At 41.6% G+C, this 19227-nt stretch overlaps 1 protein-coding gene across 2 annotated transcripts; it reads right to left on the reverse strand.

Moving 5' to 3' along the window:
• Positions 1 to 2385: 2385 nt before the first annotated feature.
• Positions 2386 to 18739, reverse strand: LOC109477874 (calmodulin-like). 2 transcript variants are annotated; one of them, XM_019779327.1, is made up of 5 exons: positions 18635 to 18730; positions 7812 to 7855; positions 6824 to 6985; positions 5246 to 5380; positions 2386 to 4143 (listed from the first exon to the last, which is right to left on the reverse strand). In XM_019779327.1, exons 3-5 carry the CDS (start codon positions 6971 to 6973, stop codon positions 3976 to 3978), a joined length of 453 nt encoding a protein of 150 aa, XP_019634886.1. In that variant the 5' UTR covers positions 6974 to 6985; positions 7812 to 7855; positions 18635 to 18730; the 3' UTR covers positions 2386 to 3975. The 2 variants fall into 2 exon arrangements, with proteins under 2 accessions (XP_019634886.1, XP_019634885.1); XM_019779326.1 differs by lacking the exon at positions 7812 to 7855 and having other exon boundaries at positions 18635 to 18739.
• Between the last annotated feature and the right edge of the window lie 488 nt (positions 18740 to 19227).

The following is a 19227-nucleotide window of genomic DNA, read 5'->3' on the forward strand; positions in this document are numbered from 1 at the left end:
CGTATATTTCATAGTGAAAGCAACTTTTTTTTTGCAAAACTTTTTTTTTATTCGCACGCGCGCATCAGTTTTGGGGTTCCCAGAGGATGTCATCCATATAATCAAATCAACATGGCCTTAGCATCAGCGGTTTGACGGTGGAGGCGACAATTTCCGGTTGTGTGTGGTGATTGATTTGGTTGTGCTGCACCGTCGATATGTGAGGGATGATATTTCTGTGTTCGTTGCATAATCGACTCCAATCTGAACCCTGGTGATGGATTATCGAGTCCTGGGTTTTCAAGGACACTAGTGAGAGCACGGCGGATATACAGCCATGCACTGATGGTGTGTGATATTCCGTTGTGTGAAATAGCAATGATAAAACACACATTACACACGCACACATGTACACATGCATGCAAGCACGCATTATTAACACGCGCACAGATGCGTGCACACGTCACAAACGAAAACACACACATAGAAATATATACAAAAAGCACACACGCACGCACGTTTGTACACGCACACACACAGAGTCTCGCACACACTCGCACACACACACGCACGCACGCACACACTAGGACACACAAACACACACATACACACAAACACATACATGTATCGTATACAATTGCAAGTTGTTTCTGTGGTTCTTCTGGGCAGTTCTGGGTATATATTGAAGTCTATTACATATTGTATTTACCTTAATGCTGTCCATATGTGTCACATCGCATTGGAGTGGATTAAGAAAGCTCCATTCGACTTAACTGACAAAGGCCTTTCCAAGCAGTGACCTAGATAAGTTGAAATCGTTTGTGGCATTTTCGGCAATAAGCGGTGATATATGAAAGGCGAGAACTGGGTCAATCACTGGAAAATATTGGATTTACCCTCGGTGAAAAATAGGACTTAATCGACTTGTTTACAGAGCTGGTGCTTTTAAGTTGCACAAGCCATCACTCAAACGGCGCATTTACGTATACGTTTAAGAATCGTTTTCTAAACGCTATTCTGTAGCACCAAGGATGTCGTCTTTTTTTCAAAAACGTCATGGTTTCCGTCATACAGGCTATATCGCAGTTGTAAGGCTAAATGGCCGAATGATTGGACAAAGACAGGGACCAAAAACTGTATAATCGCATTGGCTTTACCATTAGTTCTAGTTTTGGCGGTCCTCAGTTGCTGACCAACCAACAATGAAAAGACATGCGTGATGTAGTCTTCGTGTAGGGCGTGGTTATAATAGGTGGTGCAGGTTCGGACGTCCATATCCATACAAAAAAAGGACCACCTTGTAATCGACTAACCTTGCAAATCTTCCCCTTAAAGATACAGATTGAGAATCTAAATCTGTTCGACTAGACAAGCCGTTCAACACCTCCCGATAGGAACCGTGAAGAAGGAATCATCGTGTTTTGATATCGGCGCTCCCCGGCGGCGGCTCTGTCCTCAGCGCAATTTGCCCGGCTAATTTTCCGCCGTCTCCCGGACGATGAAGACAGATTTTCCACCGGTGGAGCCAAATGGCACCCAGGCACCGTCACCGTGCGTCCGACGGGATTAAATTAAAGGAGACGAATACAGCAGAGCCGGAAAAGTCGATCTACACATTTGTCTTTGTGGACGTTTATTGATTCCTGTGCTTTTTACCTGAGTTCAATCTAACGGTGCGATGATTTTTCGTGCCGTTTTCTGGACGGCTCCAACTGAATGTCACGGGCCATAAAGCACAGTGGATACTACCGGATGTCAGAATGTAGTGATGTATGGGGCGTCATAATGTGTTCTTTCTCACGTCTCTCTCACAAGATCAATACTGTGGTTCCACACTTTGCAATTGGTAGCACGTTTGCACATGGTTCTAAGAACATCTACCAACATTCCAAGCGTAAGGAACTTCTAGATCTTCGAGAGTAGCAGCTTTCACAATCACGATTTAACAGCGAAGATATAGACATCAATATTTTAGGTGTTTCGCTGGCCACAATTTAAATGGTATAGTTATGCGACTGGTTTTAGTAGATTCATGAACTGAAAACATCCTCTAGATTTTTGGAGAATCATGGTTGTTCTACCAAATAGATTATATATTTGAATGACAGTCATTAAATTTGGATCATTATCAAAATTTGGACATACCAGTATCATTAAATGTTCTAGATGTCTTGTTGTTTAGAGCTGCTTTATAGCTCTGAATTATGTAATGACCAACTGTAAAGACGTTTAGTGATATAAATTCTGCTGCAATATTGACAAAATACCAACGGAATTTAAGTCTGTGAGTCATCAAATGACTTCCAATGCCTCCCCGGCAGTCAATTGAATAAGTGCTTCCACGACCCCATAGGTGAATATTGAGACAAGGATGAGAAGGAAGTAAAATGATCTAAGACCCTGGGATTCATAGATCAAAACTGTCGTTTATTTTCTGATCAGATCGATTCACAGAGGCCTCAAACAAGGGAAAGCTTTGCTGAGGGCAACTCAACACCGATGATCATTACAATATCTCACGTTTTCTTTGTTCATGGACTTTAGCTTCTACAACTACTCTACTTTAACCTTACGTCGTTTCCTACTTAAACTGGCCGCTAACTTAGATGTCTAGCCGTCACGTCATAAATGCCAGAGATTGTATATTGCTATGTTTCCGTATAAAATTCTTGTAAATATTGTAAACATATGTTAAAGATAGGCTAAGTTGGACCCATGGCCATAGCGACAAGATTCCCAGAGTCCCTTGCGCGCGAAGTTATTGCTGCAAAGCATGGCGGGAGTATAATGTAGTTTTTTCTTTGCAAAAAAGCAGACGAGATTTCAATATAGCTACCCGCTGAAGGGCCAATCATTCTACATACCGCTACTCACAAACACGAGGACAGGGTATCGACAGACATTATTGCTTCAACACTTACAACAACAGCTAGCTACAACTCACCCAACTCACTCAATGTAGGGCTACACAGATATATGAGCAAGACGACGTATGATAAAAGAAGGATTCTGAATGTTGTCATGCATACATGTTAGCAGCAAAGTTCATTCGTGACTAAATGATGTATCAGAAGAGTTGCTATAGAGGAAGAACGCTCCCATTGTCCGTGTTATATAGCAGACTTCCATGCAGACGTCGTTATACTGTGCATATGTGGAACGTAAATTGCAACTCGGGAGTGACCATTATTTCTACAGCATGCTTCATAAACGTTATTCGACAGACAGACAGACAGACAGAATGAACGTTAGAAAATGCAACTCAGTTTACCACAACACGACATACCTAAGGTTAGCACATTTATATTTTTCTTTTAAATACATATTACGGCAGAGCAATTTTACATGCAAGGTATAGGCGTTACCCTTTCTTCCTGACTCAAGCATGTTTCAAACATCCCCTTTCCTGGCCCCATATAATGAACCATTTACAGTTACGAGTTAGTCGTCTACGCGAGCACCGTTAATTTGCCGATCTACTGTCTGGCACCAACCCTACGTCAAGGAAGAAAGAATAAGACGCTAGACTGTCACCGGATAGGATTTGCCGATTTTTTATGTGGCCGCCATCTTAGTTTCCATCTCACTCCAAAGTTGTCATATTTACCATTGCCATTTCTACAAACCATCTTTTCATACGAGCACATTTTAGGATTATACTTCTAATGAATTATATAGAGCACCACTATCATTCCTTATGTAAGGATATGATGTATTTAGCTACCTGCTAAGATAGGATGTTTCTGTTCTAATTCGGTTTGTTGCATGAGAAAATCATGTACCGTCTACTTTGTGCTTGTACATTTAACCTGGATTGTCTTAGGTCCCATTCTTGCTCTTCTCCACTGTAAGCTATTCACCGACTATTCCCATCTCTGTATGTTCTAGCTTCTACAAGGAAACCAAGATGGCCGACATCACATTCGCGCACACGCAAGGAACCCTGGGATAGCTGGTTCGGAGGCCACGGTATATCCCTATGCTTTGTCGCTTTCTTTAAGCCTTGGGACGGAGGATGTTGATGAATTCCTCGTAGTTGACCCGGCCATCGCCGTCTTTGTCGGCAGCCTGGATCATCTCATCGATTTCAGCATCAGTCATCCGCTGTCCCATGCTGGCCATGGCTGCTTTCAGTTCCTGGGGATCAATGTAGCCATTGCCATCCTGTGGAAAAGGAACAAACCATACTTAGAACTGGATGCCATAATCAGATGTATATTAACTACAGTTTCATCTCATCTGATGGTGGCCACTGTTAAAGATATATCTGGGAGTTTTAACCAATAGTGGCAGAGGTGTAAAATTGCTCCATGCTGTTCCATTGGTGGGGCCTAGCCACAAATACTGCATACTGAGCCTTTCGACGATGGCCCTTGCACACTTGATAACATTGGGACTAGCTATATATAGTGTGCAATGGGTGTGGCATCCAGGCTACACTAATAACTATTAGTACTCAATCCATAAAGATCACAGTCTCGTTTATTAATTAATCTTAGCTTTGCATACAAGAAAATAATTCAGAAGGAGGGATGCGGAGACTATCCAGAACTGACCCTATAACCTTAACCCATTCAGGCATAGAAACTAGATAGGCACATGCAGTTCTGGATAAAGTACCTCCCTCCGACGTCTGTCCGTATTTTGTATGCACACTAGTACTGTCAAAGTAAGGGCCGTGTAAGGGCGATCGATCTGGCATGGTACAGAAGGGAACAAGTCAAGAATTCTACCCACACACTCTTTCAAAAGTTCTGAAGGCTTCATTTGTTTGATGGCGGCACGAACATAAAGTTCGATCCAGTGAGGGCGCCGTCATACCGTCTGTTGTTCTTTATTTAAGTTTCAATGGGAAAAATGATTAAACGGCCAATTGATAAGGAACAAGTCACGAATTCTACCCATGCACACTAACGAAAGTTCTGAAGGCTTCATGAGGCGTCTACTAGCCATAACTTTTTATGGAGACCTTGCAAAGGCCAGCTTCCAGTATTTAGTATCCGCAATATATGGAACTGAAGTGAAGAAGTCAAGAAGAGTTGTACCCACCCTGTCGAAGGTTCTGAAGACTTTAGCGTCTACTATCCATAACTTTTTATGTAGGCCTGGCAAAGTATCCACAAGTCAAGAAGAGTTGTACCCACCCTATAGAAGGTTCTGAAGCCTTCACGAAGTGTCTACTACCCCTAAGGTCTTAGAAAGGCCTGACAAAGGCCAGTTTACACACTGTCATGGCTGCTCAAAGGTAAAGACCAGTTGTACCCACCCTATCGAAGGTTCTGAAGGCTTCACGAAGCGTCTCCTCGGCCGGCTGGTTGGACATGACCTGGTACACCATCCCCAGGAACTCGTCGAAGTTCAGAGTGCCACTGTCATCCTTATCAGCCGCCTTGATCATGGCCTGGTGGGAGGGAACGGAGACGTACGGATTAGTATTTATATTGAGGATGTGGGGACACAGTTCAGGTAACCTGTGAAGGACACCGGATCTCTGGCTGTCGCCTGGAATTCAGAAAGAAGCATGACTGTGATACCACTGGTACGGGTAGACATTGTACATCATGGCCTGGTGGGACGCAACGGAGACGTACGGATTAGCATTTGTGGGAGGAGGTGGGAGACACAGTTCAGGTAACCTGTGAATGGCACCGGGTCTCTGGCGGTCGCGTGGAATTCAGAAAGAAGTATGTGTGGTACAGGTAGACATTGTACACCAATAGCAACACGTCATGAAGAAAAACTAAATCTTATGTTCAGAATAAAACTTATAAGATATAACTTAATTTCCCGTTCAAGAATTTAAAATTATTTAAAAACTTTAAAATTTAATGGATATTCATGCTCCCAAAGTTGTAACTTCTAATGATATACCAAAAAGAAAACTGTTACAGTATTTTTCCCGAGAAAAAACAACGTCTTATTAACCCATTTTCAGCACTATTATAAACTTTTTGCCGTTCCAAAACAACCATTGGGATCATCCATAAGGACAAGTTGTCAAATTCATATTCACGTCACCCAAATGGATCTATATCAACTTATTAGAAAAATGAGGGGTTTATATTAAACGATGAAGAATCTCGACCTCGGGCATTAATCAATAAAAACTGTCGTTACTTCAGATCCCTTCATCCACAGTTGCTGTACTTCCTACAGCAGATCAATAAGATTAAACCTGTGATGTTTTATACAATAAAATTTCATCATTTTTACAGCTCAGGTCGGGAACTTTACAATAGAGGTTACCCTAGCAGAGATAGATCGATGTTGATGGTATGTCAACGTCTTATCTGCTAGCAATTATTTGTAAGTCGATGTTGCATATCGGGTATCATGTAGGCGCGCAGTATAGTGCGTGCATGACAAGAAGTTTCAGGGATATAAAGTATCAAAATCATAAAAAGCAGTATTCAACCTGTCCTGTGGTGCATACTTTATACATGGTGTGTTGAGTTTAGGTAAATGCATCTGATCGGTTGAAGATAGCTTTTATGACATGAATTCATCCATATTTTATGCGTGTGTGGAAGTTGCGACGCATATTTGAATTTTATGTATCAGAACATTCACGCAACATCGGACACATCCACATTTATAGGTATGGCTCTTCCAGGTTAACCAACCAAGATGGCGGTCGTGACGTCAGCGCGAACACCGCATGCATACGTACGCGAACACCGCATGCATACGCACCCGAACCATTTCTTCCATATTCTTTATAGAATTTTGATGTTTAAGAACAGTCACACGGCATTACACACATCCACATTTGGTATGGCTCTTCTAGGTTAACCAACCAAGATGGCGGCCGTGACGTCAGCGCGAACACCGCAGGCATACGTACCCGAACCATTTCCTTTGTCGGGGCCTGGCCGAGCTGCTTGAGTGCCGTTTCCAACTCCTCCGCGTTGATCACGCCGTCCTTGTTCTTATCGAAAGCCTCGAAAACCGCCTTGTACTGCTTCAGCTGATCCTGGGAGAATCGTCCAGCCATCTTGATTTATTTCTAGAAAAACGGGAGAAAACGTATCACTTGTTTGCTAAAATTACTAGAATTCAAACCATAAACATTTCTTTACTATCACAATGCAAGACAAACGTTTGATAAACAGCATCCCAGATTTCTTATTGAATAAAGAAAAAAAAAAACAAATAAATATAATGAGCTAGCTATAGGCTACTGTTGGTAAGATAGAGAGTTGAATGTCCCAAGCTACGACAGAATTGGAATACATTCTAGTTGAAAGTGAAGACTGACTTTAATCTATCTTTACTACTTACCTTTCCTGATGAGAGCTTTATTAGTTTTTTTAGTTGTTATAGTTCCCATGCGTTCATTAGCTTGTAACAATTTAGTAGAATTATCCAACTTGAAGATATACGTGTATTTCGCTTCAAAATAAGTTATACGTTTTGTATATCAGATATTGTCATCAAGTTTTATGTATCAATGTCCATAGTAACAGTGTTAGTAAGGTTAGTTGGTGTAACTTTAAGTGATGGATACCTGCAATTCAAATGCCATGAGGGGGGGGGGTGAAAAGAGAACATCATTACATGGACTAACTTAACATTGAGATTAAGACCTACGTCTAACGACTTAGGAAAAAGACAACAAACTAGTACACACTTCAATAGCTTTAAAGTTTGTAGGAATATTGTAGCAATGTTAAAATCTTGGTTGTTCAATTTAGCGTAGTACACCTTTGCTAAACATATTTCTTTTTCATAAATATGTAAGCACCTGAAAGAGAAAGAACGCAAAACAGGAGAAAAGAGACGTGATTCAATGAGAGGAGGAAAATGAAGGCAGTCAGTTACGTCACACTTACGTCAGCTTGGTTTGTCTTCCCTGAAGCTCGGGTGCTTCGGACGACTACAGAGAGGAGACAGAAGAGGACAGGATAGACAGAGACAGACAGACACACAGACAGAGAGAAGCGACAGATGTAGACAGATGAAAGGCAGAGAGAAGAAGAGTGAATACTAACAGCTCTTAACAAGAATATGAAAAAAAAAAACTACATGAAAAAAGCTACATAGGCCCGTACCTAATTTGGCACATATAAATTCAGATAGTATATTTTGTTTTGTTTTAAAATCAAGATAGACATTGACAATGTTAAAATGCTGTATGACTCGCGTCTATTTGCTCACAAGGCAATAAACCACGAGTGTTGAAATGCCCTAAAGCCGTGTTAGATTTGTACTAATGGAATTATGATGTCAACAATCACAGCTGGCATGAGCCGCTACCGGAGACAGACGATTTGATGAATACTGATGATTAGATTGTATATCTGCTTGAAAACTCTTTTCTATATTTGTATCTGTATAGCCAGTATAGCCACCCTTCGGTATAACACACCATCTCCACAGGCACGCGGCGCGGCGGCACATGGTTATATCACCTCTTATAGTTTGATTCAGAAATTTGTATTGTTTCTTACGTTTTGATATATCTCCATAATATAATACTAAGAAATCCATGACTACAACAGAAGTACTACTATACGTCACGTCATATAAATTGCTCTTTTACAATTCCTCTTGAGGGCCCCATTGCCGCTAGATTTAAGGCCCCGCGATATCGAAGACCTCTAATGTGATGGTTTGAAGTGCCAAGTCCGACTGTAACTGTAACTTAATGGTGACAGAATGTGAGTGTCTTTTAGGATCTCGCCAAGACTCAATAAACTATTACCGTAGCGGCAGTGTTACCTAGCTGAAGAAAAGGACAGAGGAGGGACTATTGTCCGTGCTAAAATTCAATTCCATGAATACGATTTTGTGGGTCATATGGCTTTCACAAAAAGGGTTCGGGAAAATGACCCCTTTGGTAACTTTTCGTCGTAAATATGTACGCTCCTCAAATTGAAAATCGATTTTGAAGCGCAGAAAAAACGCCCTACAACGTCCTGTAATCACATACTTTCCGAGTCAACTTCAACGACTGGATATGGCCCAATAGGTCTTTCATCTTAGTGTTAAGGGTACGGCATTCTTAAATTTGATGTAGGTAGCCTAGAAGAGATAACAGTAGTGGTACTTAAGTAAAGCTCCTTTTATTATTGTAAAGAAGACACAAGGCGCTGTCAAATAAAGTTTTTTTACCTGAAAACAGGTCCGGCCATTGACTTCATGTGATTACGAAATCAATTCCGTTCAAGATACAATCAGAAGAATGTAGTTTTCTTCGATGAAACGTTTCCCATACGACACAAGCTCAATTTCATTGCACAAAAGGAAGTCCGGACCAAGATGATGAGATACTAGTATACAGTCTCAGACTACATCAGATTGAGGTAACTGCAGGACAAGAGCGTTAGATCTAAACTAATGACCTAATACTTCCAAGGCTAAACTGACGAAAATGTTTCTGGACACCAGGGCTTGCTGAGAAAGTACCCCAGAACTACTCTCTCATGTACATATTCCGGGAGCTTCGGATGACGTTCTATCTCTCTGATCAGTATCGACGTCTGTAGCCGGAAAGCCCCGGCTCAGAGGAACGTTAGAACCGGTCAAACGTACGTGACCTTCCGCAAGCGTCCCCCAGACGGATCTCACCTAATCCGGCGTGCAATCCCGCAGGTTCCACTTCATTCCGCGGTAAGCCGCGCAGGGATTGCACCTGTCTGTACCCCTGAGAGAGGGTTGACTTGCAGATGTATCTTCCTAAATGTCGCAAAGAATCTACCTAACTCTCAGGGTCAGGACCCTAGCACACTTCTTTACTTCACACCAGCGCATTCGTGACCTACAGGTCGCATCTCGCTACCGGTATTCTTGTGAAAATACTGAAATGATAGCGGAGAAGATCACCACTCACGCAAACTTTGAGATGATCAGACGCATACATATATAGATCTTTGCCACTTAGCATGTTGATCCTCTCTATTCCAAATATTCCATACAAATCTTTATCCCAGACATAACTTCTAAACTCCTGTATCAAACTTTTCACAAACCAAGCCCATATGCATGCTGCATATGCACGGAAAGCGCAACTCGGCAAAAAATCGATGTTTTCCTGCGTTAGCAACTCATACTTCCTATCTATTTTTTTTCTTAAGTATAGTTTATGATAAAGGTCACATAAACATAATATGATTATGACAGATTATTAATTAATCAAATAAATAGTCTCTTTTATTACTATGGGAAAATGAACTTCCAAACACCTTTGAATATGCAGAACATCTTGATCACAAATGCAGCTTCGAAATTTACGAATCATTGTTTTTGAGAGCTTCAGCAAATCTCAAATGATACGTTTCCTTTGGATGGAGAATTGCTCACCGAGGTGGAAGTAAAGAATATTGCACGAGTATAAGACGTACAGTCACACCCATGGCAGATGATGGACATGAATAGTACATGTCTGAGTGGACTAATTTTGCACACTTCAGCGCTATCTACTTTCCCATAAGCCTGCATGGGGTGGACATAAATCTACATGAACTCCGTGCACAACTTTCAAATTGAATATACGCAGTACACTTTGGCCACAAGCTGCTTACAGGCGCTGAATAGAAACTGCTTAATCCTAACAGTGAGTACGTCGCCGGTATGAATAGTAGGCCACAATGGTTAACCTGGGTCCTTTCAAATGCTTCTGCCAGAAGCGCTGGTTGCGTAGACAGGGGTCAAACGTACCCAATCGCTCACTGAATGACGTGCTGAAAGGAAGATTTTTCAGGCATTCTTGTGGACCAATACTGCCCCTGCTGAGTACTATGGTCCATGCATCACCCAGGACGTCCATTCAGTGGCAGCGATAGCCTTGTGGCCATACTGGCCGGTCAGAACCGCTGACAGCTTCATATGAGGGGCTTTCGGGCAATGCCACTTTACACCATTTTCCTCACTAGAGTATGATCACATAGCTTTGATAGGGGACTTCTTTTCGCATGAAACATAAAAGCTGGACGTATTTGAGGGCTGGCACACCACTGAAATTCTTAAGAACCTAGCAAATGAGCACCCAAACTTCTTTCCCTTTTTCATTTGCTCTTGGAACGTACGTTCTGCAATATTTTCTGGAGCTAGATGGTTGGTTCGTCAAACTTGAACGATATTAAACCGATTATAAGTAATTGCAGATAGAAGGAAAATAAGAGAGGCTGATAACATTTTGATACACTTTATTTTCTCTATCATTTTTGATTGAACCTTTTCATCATGTTTAAGATATTATAATGTGTCTTTGCTGATTGTCTATTGTAACCGCTACACTGATTATAAAGTACATCTAGCCTGTTTTGCTCTAAGTTTTAGCTCTAATAGAGCTAGAAGCACATTAAGGGATTCGTTTAATGTTTCAATCAGAGAGCAAAGCTATCGATTAAGAACTAAAGTTTATACGGGTAAAGAGCTGATCGGTTTCCGTATATATCCTCAGGGCAAACTACGGGTCAGGTAACGGCAGTTTTACGTACATGCGAGTCACGTCTAGGTCTGATGGTTATCGCACTCTGTTGGAGCTTCATTCAAACTCACATTGAAAAGAGATTTGGGGAAAATTTGAAATACAACACGAAATACGAGTTGGCCAATATGGATGACTTGTCGATAATGACTTGTCTACTTCGTGTTTTATTCTCCCCTTTCCGTGCCCCGGGCCTTGAACCCATCGCTGGGTTTATATTTGACCATTATCAGCAAATACAAGTCAAAGAGCACTGCTCCATCCAGTCCAGAAGTAAATTGAGGTGCTCTTAAAATAGATCCCTGAAAAGGTTCTCTCGTACCGAAGAAGATAACAAAAATCAATAATTGGCCCTTTCTGGGGCTTACAGGAGTTCCTGCCTGCTACACCAATGAGATTATACCAACGGAAGCTAAGAATGTTACGGCTGTCTTTGTAAAACAATCCAAACATACACGTTCTAGTAATAAACTTTGGGTATCTTTCAATGCGGCGAAACGAAATTTTCCGCTACTCCAAGTTTATTTGCCATTTGCTGCTGGAAATTGATATTGATTTCCCATAATCCCACGTTCCGGACAGCTGTGGTTATCAGCCCTGTATTTCGTTCACGTATCGACCGTTTTCAGACTTGGGTCACACTGGGCACGGTGTTAGCTTTAAACAAATTCCATCTTAACTTGCTCTCAGTTTTCCTATTGAGCTTCTTTTGCACTGAATCTTAGCAAAACCAAGAAACAAGAGTGTGCCATGTAGTTTCATAATTTTCAAGCAACAAAAAAGCTTTTAGAAGAAAGGGAATTTTGATTTTATCGATTTTCGGCTTGGCACCTCATCGATCTGTTACGTTATTAAACGCTTTTGCGCAGGTTGGAAATTCCCGTAATCTAACCTTTTACATTAATCAGTGGGTCATCATTATTTGATGATCCCAGAGTTACCAGGTGTGAACGTATTTGTCTCAGACATCAGATATTGCCAACAAACTAAAGCAAGGCAATCTATTACTTACATGTAACATCCGAACATTTCATTTAGATTCGTAGAGTTACACAAGAGCTGGCATATTTTTCTATAACATTTATGCTACTCTGTCATTTTTCATGCCTGCGTTTATGAAGAGAACTTAGCTTATGTTTTGATTGTTGATTCTTGGCTGGTTTTAGCTGGTTCTTGACTGGTTCTAGCTAGTTAGGCCCGTCATGCCACGCCCTGATTTCCTAGGGGTCTCCTGAATAAGTAACGACTGTGCGCTGATGTGCCCAGGGCGTGAAATTAGATTGTTTCTACTGTTGAATCTTTTAGCTGGGGATAAATCGTTGTATTGGCGTCCCGTTCGAAGTCGAGGGATAGTTTATATCATGAAGTAGAATAATCCACGATGGGCGATGAAACTTGGCGATTTCAAAATCTGAACCTTGATGCTTTTCTGAAGGAACGACGAGTGTTATGTCAAATTGGTTGGCTAACTACATAGTGCACGACTGGCTTGCTGTTGAATATGTAATTCAAAGACATGCGTCTGTAATTCTTTATCTAAGTACACGTGACGGGGGGACGATATCGACTTCCAACGAACTTTGACCCATTGATGACGTCACACGTGAACAAAACTACATGGGCAAAGCAATGCGTTGGGTCAGAAAGCTGAGGAAGATCAAGTTTTGGAAATTCCTAGAGAACAATTTAAAGTTTCTCATGTACGCAGTAAGATTATCTATTGAAATGTGAATTCCTTGTTATGTATTCACAGCGTATATAATAACAGGTGAAAGAACGGAACGTTGAAAGACACGTCTTGGGTAATCACCATGCACATATGGACGCATCTCCTCTGTCATATACGGCATATTCCTGTCACACTTGAAAGTGTCTCAAGTACATAACTTCATTCATCATTCATGTTCAATAACGCCGCGCGCCCATGTCGCGTAACTTTGATGTGACTTCGTGTATCGTAAAAGCGGCTCAGCGTGGCCGCGCATGTCCTTCTGGTACCCTTGTAGGAGCATCAGCGCCCCTCGCCATGAGCCGTGCGCTGTCGGGATAAATCCCGTCAAACTCCGGGTGATCTTTGCGCCTGTCTGCGGTGTTGTAACATAAACATGCCAGGTGAGAAGCTGAATTAACGTGGGGGTCACAACGTGAGGTGCTCCTCTGACAATGCCTGTAGCATTGATGAATAGTAGGGGAGCTCGGATATGGCGCAGGGCACGCGAACTGTTAATGATGACAAGGCGGAAATTGCTACCTGAATTTACCCTCAGAGACTCATTGTTACAGAACTGACGGATACAAAATATGTCTTAAGATGTAGCTGGATCCTGAGTTTCTCAGGAAAGATAGGAGGAACATACAGATCAAGTATAATTTCCTACACAATTTTATTGGGCTATAGTCATAATTGAATTGCTCGAGGAATGTTGATTTATGATCATATATCCAATCATTATAATTTACACACAAATGAGTATGTGAAAACGCATCTCGCTTTTTATGGTCTTTCAGTACCTAGGTACGGTTAATGCCATCAACGAAATGTCCTTTGAAATGAACAAACAATGAAGTCTATTAATCATTTATACCGTTCCCCTTACAGAGCGATGACTGCCTTTAGGTTATTGCTTCTCCATAATAAGATTTTGATAATGTGCAATAAATCATCGGTAGGGAATTTGCACCGTAGATTGTGTGTACCAAGAGGGCTTCTTCAGAACATCAACGGAGAACAATATGGTTGTTATTTATTCTTCATTATCTCTGCGTATACCGTAAGCAATTAGAATCCCTTCAAGTTAGCGATGTAATATCACGATGTCCATGCCTAAAGCTAATCAGATATAACCCGTCATAGACAGTTAGGGTGGTATTCAGATAAAAGATGTACTCTATCAAACAGCCTCGGGACAAATGCGGCCTTCAGATGAAGGGATCATAATATTAGCTTCGGGTTCATTTTGTTAAAGATACGCACTCTTTAAGTTATCAGGCAGTTTTAAGCCTCAAAGTCTGGGTTGATAACCGGTCATCATACGGCTCTCGGTAGCTTTTATGTTTTATAAAGTTGTCTTACGTTAGGCACAGTTATACAAGTTAGTTCTTGTAGCCCAATACGCCAAATTGAATGTTACTGTCGTTGGTTGAAACGACGTGTGATCTGGCTATGCTCTGCAAAACGTTGAAGAGCACAAGACAGTTCCCGATAACGCATGTCCTGGATGTATAATGATAATAGTCAAATTATGATGAATCATGGAAGCAAACGATCAATCAATCAATCAATCAATCAATCAATCAATCATTTCATCAGTTACTGGACTCTATGGGAAAAGATAAAGCCGTGAATACAAGGTCCGCTGAGTTTACAGAAATGACGTAAGACTATTTTAACATTTAACATATTTTACCAATAGCCTTTCGCAATAATCAAGGTCGAGACCATGAATCCAGGAAGCTCCAATGATAAATGTCAATTGTGACGGATTTTATTACGTAAAGACAAGCGAAATGTCAGAGTAGCTTGATGAATACTTAAATGAGATCGATCGGCTAACGTCACCGTTGAGGTAAAACGTTAGCTGACAATTATATTTGTAATATCATCGTCATCAAAAAATGTCATATCGCAGTTGTCCTCGACCTTCTGTCTGCGTGAAATATTATTTGCTCCCTCAGCAGCAAATAAAATGTCAAATATCATTTGAATGTGATTAAGAATTTATGATATTCCCTAAACTAGGCTTACAATTCTAAAGTATCCCTAGTACCAAAATGTTGCTCTCCGAGGCCACCGTCTTCGTTCGTGATACTTTACTGAATACTGTGGTAAAGGGATTCGCTTATTGGTGGGTAACCAGTACAATTAGTAATGAAAATCGAAGGGAATATTTTCAGACCACACCCATTGTGTAGAGCACACCTGCTCCCTCTTATCCAATCCCAAGAGAACGATTGATTTTTGTGGGCAATTCGCCTGCTCAGAACTCATTTGGCTATCCGCAGTGGGCCACCAGCGCGGCAATGTCTGCCCATTTTGCACGCAAAAAAACCCAATCAGTTATTAAAACAACAATAAATTTTACACTTTCATGCAATTACAGAAAACACAAATCATTGAACACCAAACATATTACCGATATACTATAAGGCCACACCAAGTAAATTTTATGGATGACGTCCTTTGGAGACCCTAAATCTAATGCGAGAGGGCAAAAAAAAAACAAGAAGGGCCCTAAAAAACAAGATGCCTAGATTAGAAATATACTAAGAGACAACAAATGTTAGGACACAGAATGAGGTGACACAGTGTAACAAGCAAAAAGTCTTATTCATCATCAAAACAGCAATAAATCAGGTGGAACAGCAGTTATCGTCCTGTCCTGTTTCTTTCATCACATTTTTGCAGGCCTGCAGAAACAAAGCATGTGCTCTTTACCCATTTTGCCTTACGGGGTTCACGTCAATCTAACGATTTGCGGCACTGTCGTGACTCTTTGGTCATAGTTACAGGAAGCGGAATTTCTTGTTTTTTTTCTAGGAACAGGCCAAAATCAATGCGCGCGCGGACGTCATCCATAAAATTTACTTGGTGTGGCCTAAATTAAAATCATGTATTTCGATTTCAGCGGTAACATGTATACTGCATAGAGGATGTCGACCTCGTCATTTTGGAGAAAGATGCCACGCCCCCGAAAGGCTGCATGTTACGATAACCTAAGCCACGCCATGAGCAGTCACATGAGTTCAAAAGCCCTGGCCATCTTATCTCATCCTTTCAGGATGGTACACAATTCATCATTGTCGACTCGACGGCAGGTAATGTTTGGATGATGCCGAAGATAAGAATGTTTGTCGGTTGCGGAGAGGGAAAGAATCCAAGAAATAGTTCACTCGAGGGAGGACATTTGAGTCGGAGATACACTTGTATGCCTTGTAGGTGAAGTGCTATCGCTGTTTCTGAGTGCATCGTTTTTACAACTGACAGGCCAGAAGAAATTGTGGTCGTTGAAAGTGGCGTTATTGAACAGAATCTACTTCAGTGTCCTTCACTTGTACTCTTTAGCTCACACTCTACATGATAATTGGGTTACCTTTTCTTAACCTGCTTATTCAGGAATATCTATAATCCACTCAATGGCAGTTTTCACAGAATACCCTTTTTTTCAGATTTGCCGTCTAAAGCCTCTGCCTTTTGAATGACCTGAGTTACAACAACATGACTCCGCGTCGTTTCGGAATGCACAGCCAGGCGGCTTATCATGATCCTATCAGATGGCGACGTAGATATTCCAGGAGGGAATGCATTATTTAAAAGTAGCGCCACCAAAATTCATGTGGTTTGTTCACGTTAACGTTTAATGCTATTACGATTATAAATATAAAATAAAACGCATTTGTAAGTTTGAAATATATTTACATTCTTGATCACCAATAACACAATTTCCCGTGATCATGATACTTTGCGTTGATGATGTTGAGTTTTCACATGTCTTTTGAGTAGATGCCAGTTGTTAATTAGGTGTGTTCACTCAATAAATCAGCCCTGACAGTAAATGGCCAATTGCGTGCCAGGCAGAACGTGAGGATGCATCTCTATTCTCTCCGCATTATGTCGCGGCATTGTCTCGTGCTAACGACCATCATTTGCCACTTGAGTGCTACTAAAAGCTCCAAACCACAACCCCGATTCTGCCTTTTCATACGGTACGAGAGAATAAAGGTATGAAAGGATTTGCCATGATAGACAATGTGCCGCCATGATGTTACCTATCCATTACGCTGCAGTAGCATGGATCTGAAAAACATAGAACCTGCTTTGTAGTCACCAGTGCAGTCTGTGAAAATCCAGGCATCATTTTGGCCCATTTTTCCGTGCGGAAGGGGCGGTATGTCTCGTCAAATTTGACAAGCCAGCGTTCATACCTCACAAATCTAATAACGGCTAATGGAATAAGGCCTGCCTGTGTTCCTAATAATTGCTTGGCGTGCTTTTAAGGTGCCTATTGGTTAACTCATCTCCCGACATGTCACCATGATTGCTTTCAAAAGTTCGGAGCTGGCGTTCGATAGATTGGATTCATCTCATGCGCGGCACCATACATTTCGATTAGTTAATTGGACGCAGCTTTCTTCTGCTAAACCTAATGCGGCCGTGAACGTTTGGACGATAGTGTAGCAGTAGGGAATCGTACACCCGGTTCTGCCGGGAATAACTGAAACCATCAAGCCAGTACGCAGCAGTAATCCTACTCCTCGGTGTGCAGAGGCTTTGCACGGGGGACGGCGCATTTGTGGCGCGCCGCTGCATGCCTGCAATCTGATCGGAGACACCGTGAACAAATCAATTTGCGAAAAAGAGGGTTCCTACGCCCCCTTACGAGCAATTCATATAGCGTGACCTGTATTTGAATATGAATAGCACCTGGGCGTTGGCCGTTTCATTGACCCCGTACATAATGAAAAAAATGCTTTGACTACTGATACCTTCTTTACAACGTTCAATACCACAGTGACTCTTTGATCACAAGACTTGAAAAGGGATGTCTCAACAGCAAAAGTCTCAAAACCCTCCCAACAAAGAAGAACTGCTAGTCAATCTAACCTTTTCATTGCCAAGCAAAAAGAGCAGTTGGAAAGGTAATTAAGGTAAGCATTCCCTAAGGGGGTGTAACGCTCCCAATTCCAACTCCTAATACGAACAGACTAGCAGCCAGAGATGTTATTTGGCACTGGATGACAAAAAAACTGTTTCCACCACAGCAAGATAGGTTCATTAGCGAGAACTAAAACTCAGATGGCGCTGGGCCAGGACTGTGTTTCATTTCTTTGAAATCGCCGATGGGACTATCACTCAGGACAGAGGAGTCAGGTAAGGAACATAGCTGGATGAGGCGAAAGTCTCTACGTTCTCTTCTCTTACAAATCGAGAGTATTGCCCCACTATCGCAAGCCTCCAGACGACCACACGCGGGAGAAGAATTACCCTAAATGTCCCGCTAACGGCCTCTGTAGATTGTGTTCAGTTCTGTGGGGAATCAGACTCCGCTTTTAGCTTCCATCATCTTAATGCCAACGCCACCACGCGAGGTATATCACACTTATTCCTAGCATAGCTCCTTAAACATGTCAACATCAGATGAAAAAAACACAACTTGGACATGGACGTTAACTGAATGTTAAAACGTTAAGCTTTTTAGGAGACTAGAGTAAAAAAGCTGAGCTCACCTAGGTTGTTTTGTAGCCGTGGTAGAAAAGCCTGAGGTACAGTCAGCTAGGTGCGGCGGCCAAAGTGTCCTGTTACAAAAGGTATAGATGGGCTCTCATCCCTGGAGCTTTATATTGCTGAATAATGAATTACCTCTTATGGGCACAGTCACGTGACAACACCATATTAGGCAGCGTTGGGAACGGGGTGGTCCAATAGGAGGCGAGTCACGTGATGTAAGGTCCCCTGGGAGTGATTAGCTGATAGAATTAGTGGCAAATGTTCGTCCGGAGCAAATGACAAAAACACCCCCTGCTCGCCCTAGATACATACCTTCCGGAAGAAATAACAATAATAAGTGCAACATCTTTATCAACCCCTTCAACATTTCAATATTGTTTTATTTTTGCCGCTAGCTAAGTGATATGTCAAGAGCAATAAATGCCACTTTTACAAATAAAAGAAGACATAAAGACACACTTGGGGCCAAATAAATGCTTTAGATGAAATAAAAAGGACGCCAAGGTGATGATAACTTATTAAAGCCGTTTAAAGAGGATGTAACCACAAAGGAACACCCGTAAATTTATTTCAATTCAATGTTCCTGAGTCG

Source organism: Branchiostoma belcheri, unplaced genomic scaffold (genome assembly GCF_001625305.1).
Source record: "Branchiostoma belcheri isolate BF01 breed outbred unplaced genomic scaffold, Haploidv18h27 scaffold41, whole genome shotgun sequence".
Lineage (NCBI taxonomy): Eukaryota > Metazoa > Chordata > Leptocardii > Amphioxiformes > Branchiostomatidae > Branchiostoma > Branchiostoma belcheri.

Coding starts and splice junctions, on each gene's coding strand:
- LOC109477874 (XM_019779326.1), bottom strand. CDS start 6,973: ATGGCTGGACGATTCTCCCAGGATCAGCTGAAGCAGTACAAGGCGGTT. Junction 5,381..6,823: donor CGACAAAGGAAATGGTTCGG/GTACGTATGCCT, acceptor CCCTCCCACCAG/GCCATGATCAAGGCGGCTGA. Junction 4,144..5,245: donor CCTTCAGAACCTTCGATAGG/GTGGGTACAACT, acceptor CCTTTTCCACAG/GATGGCAATGGCTACATTGA.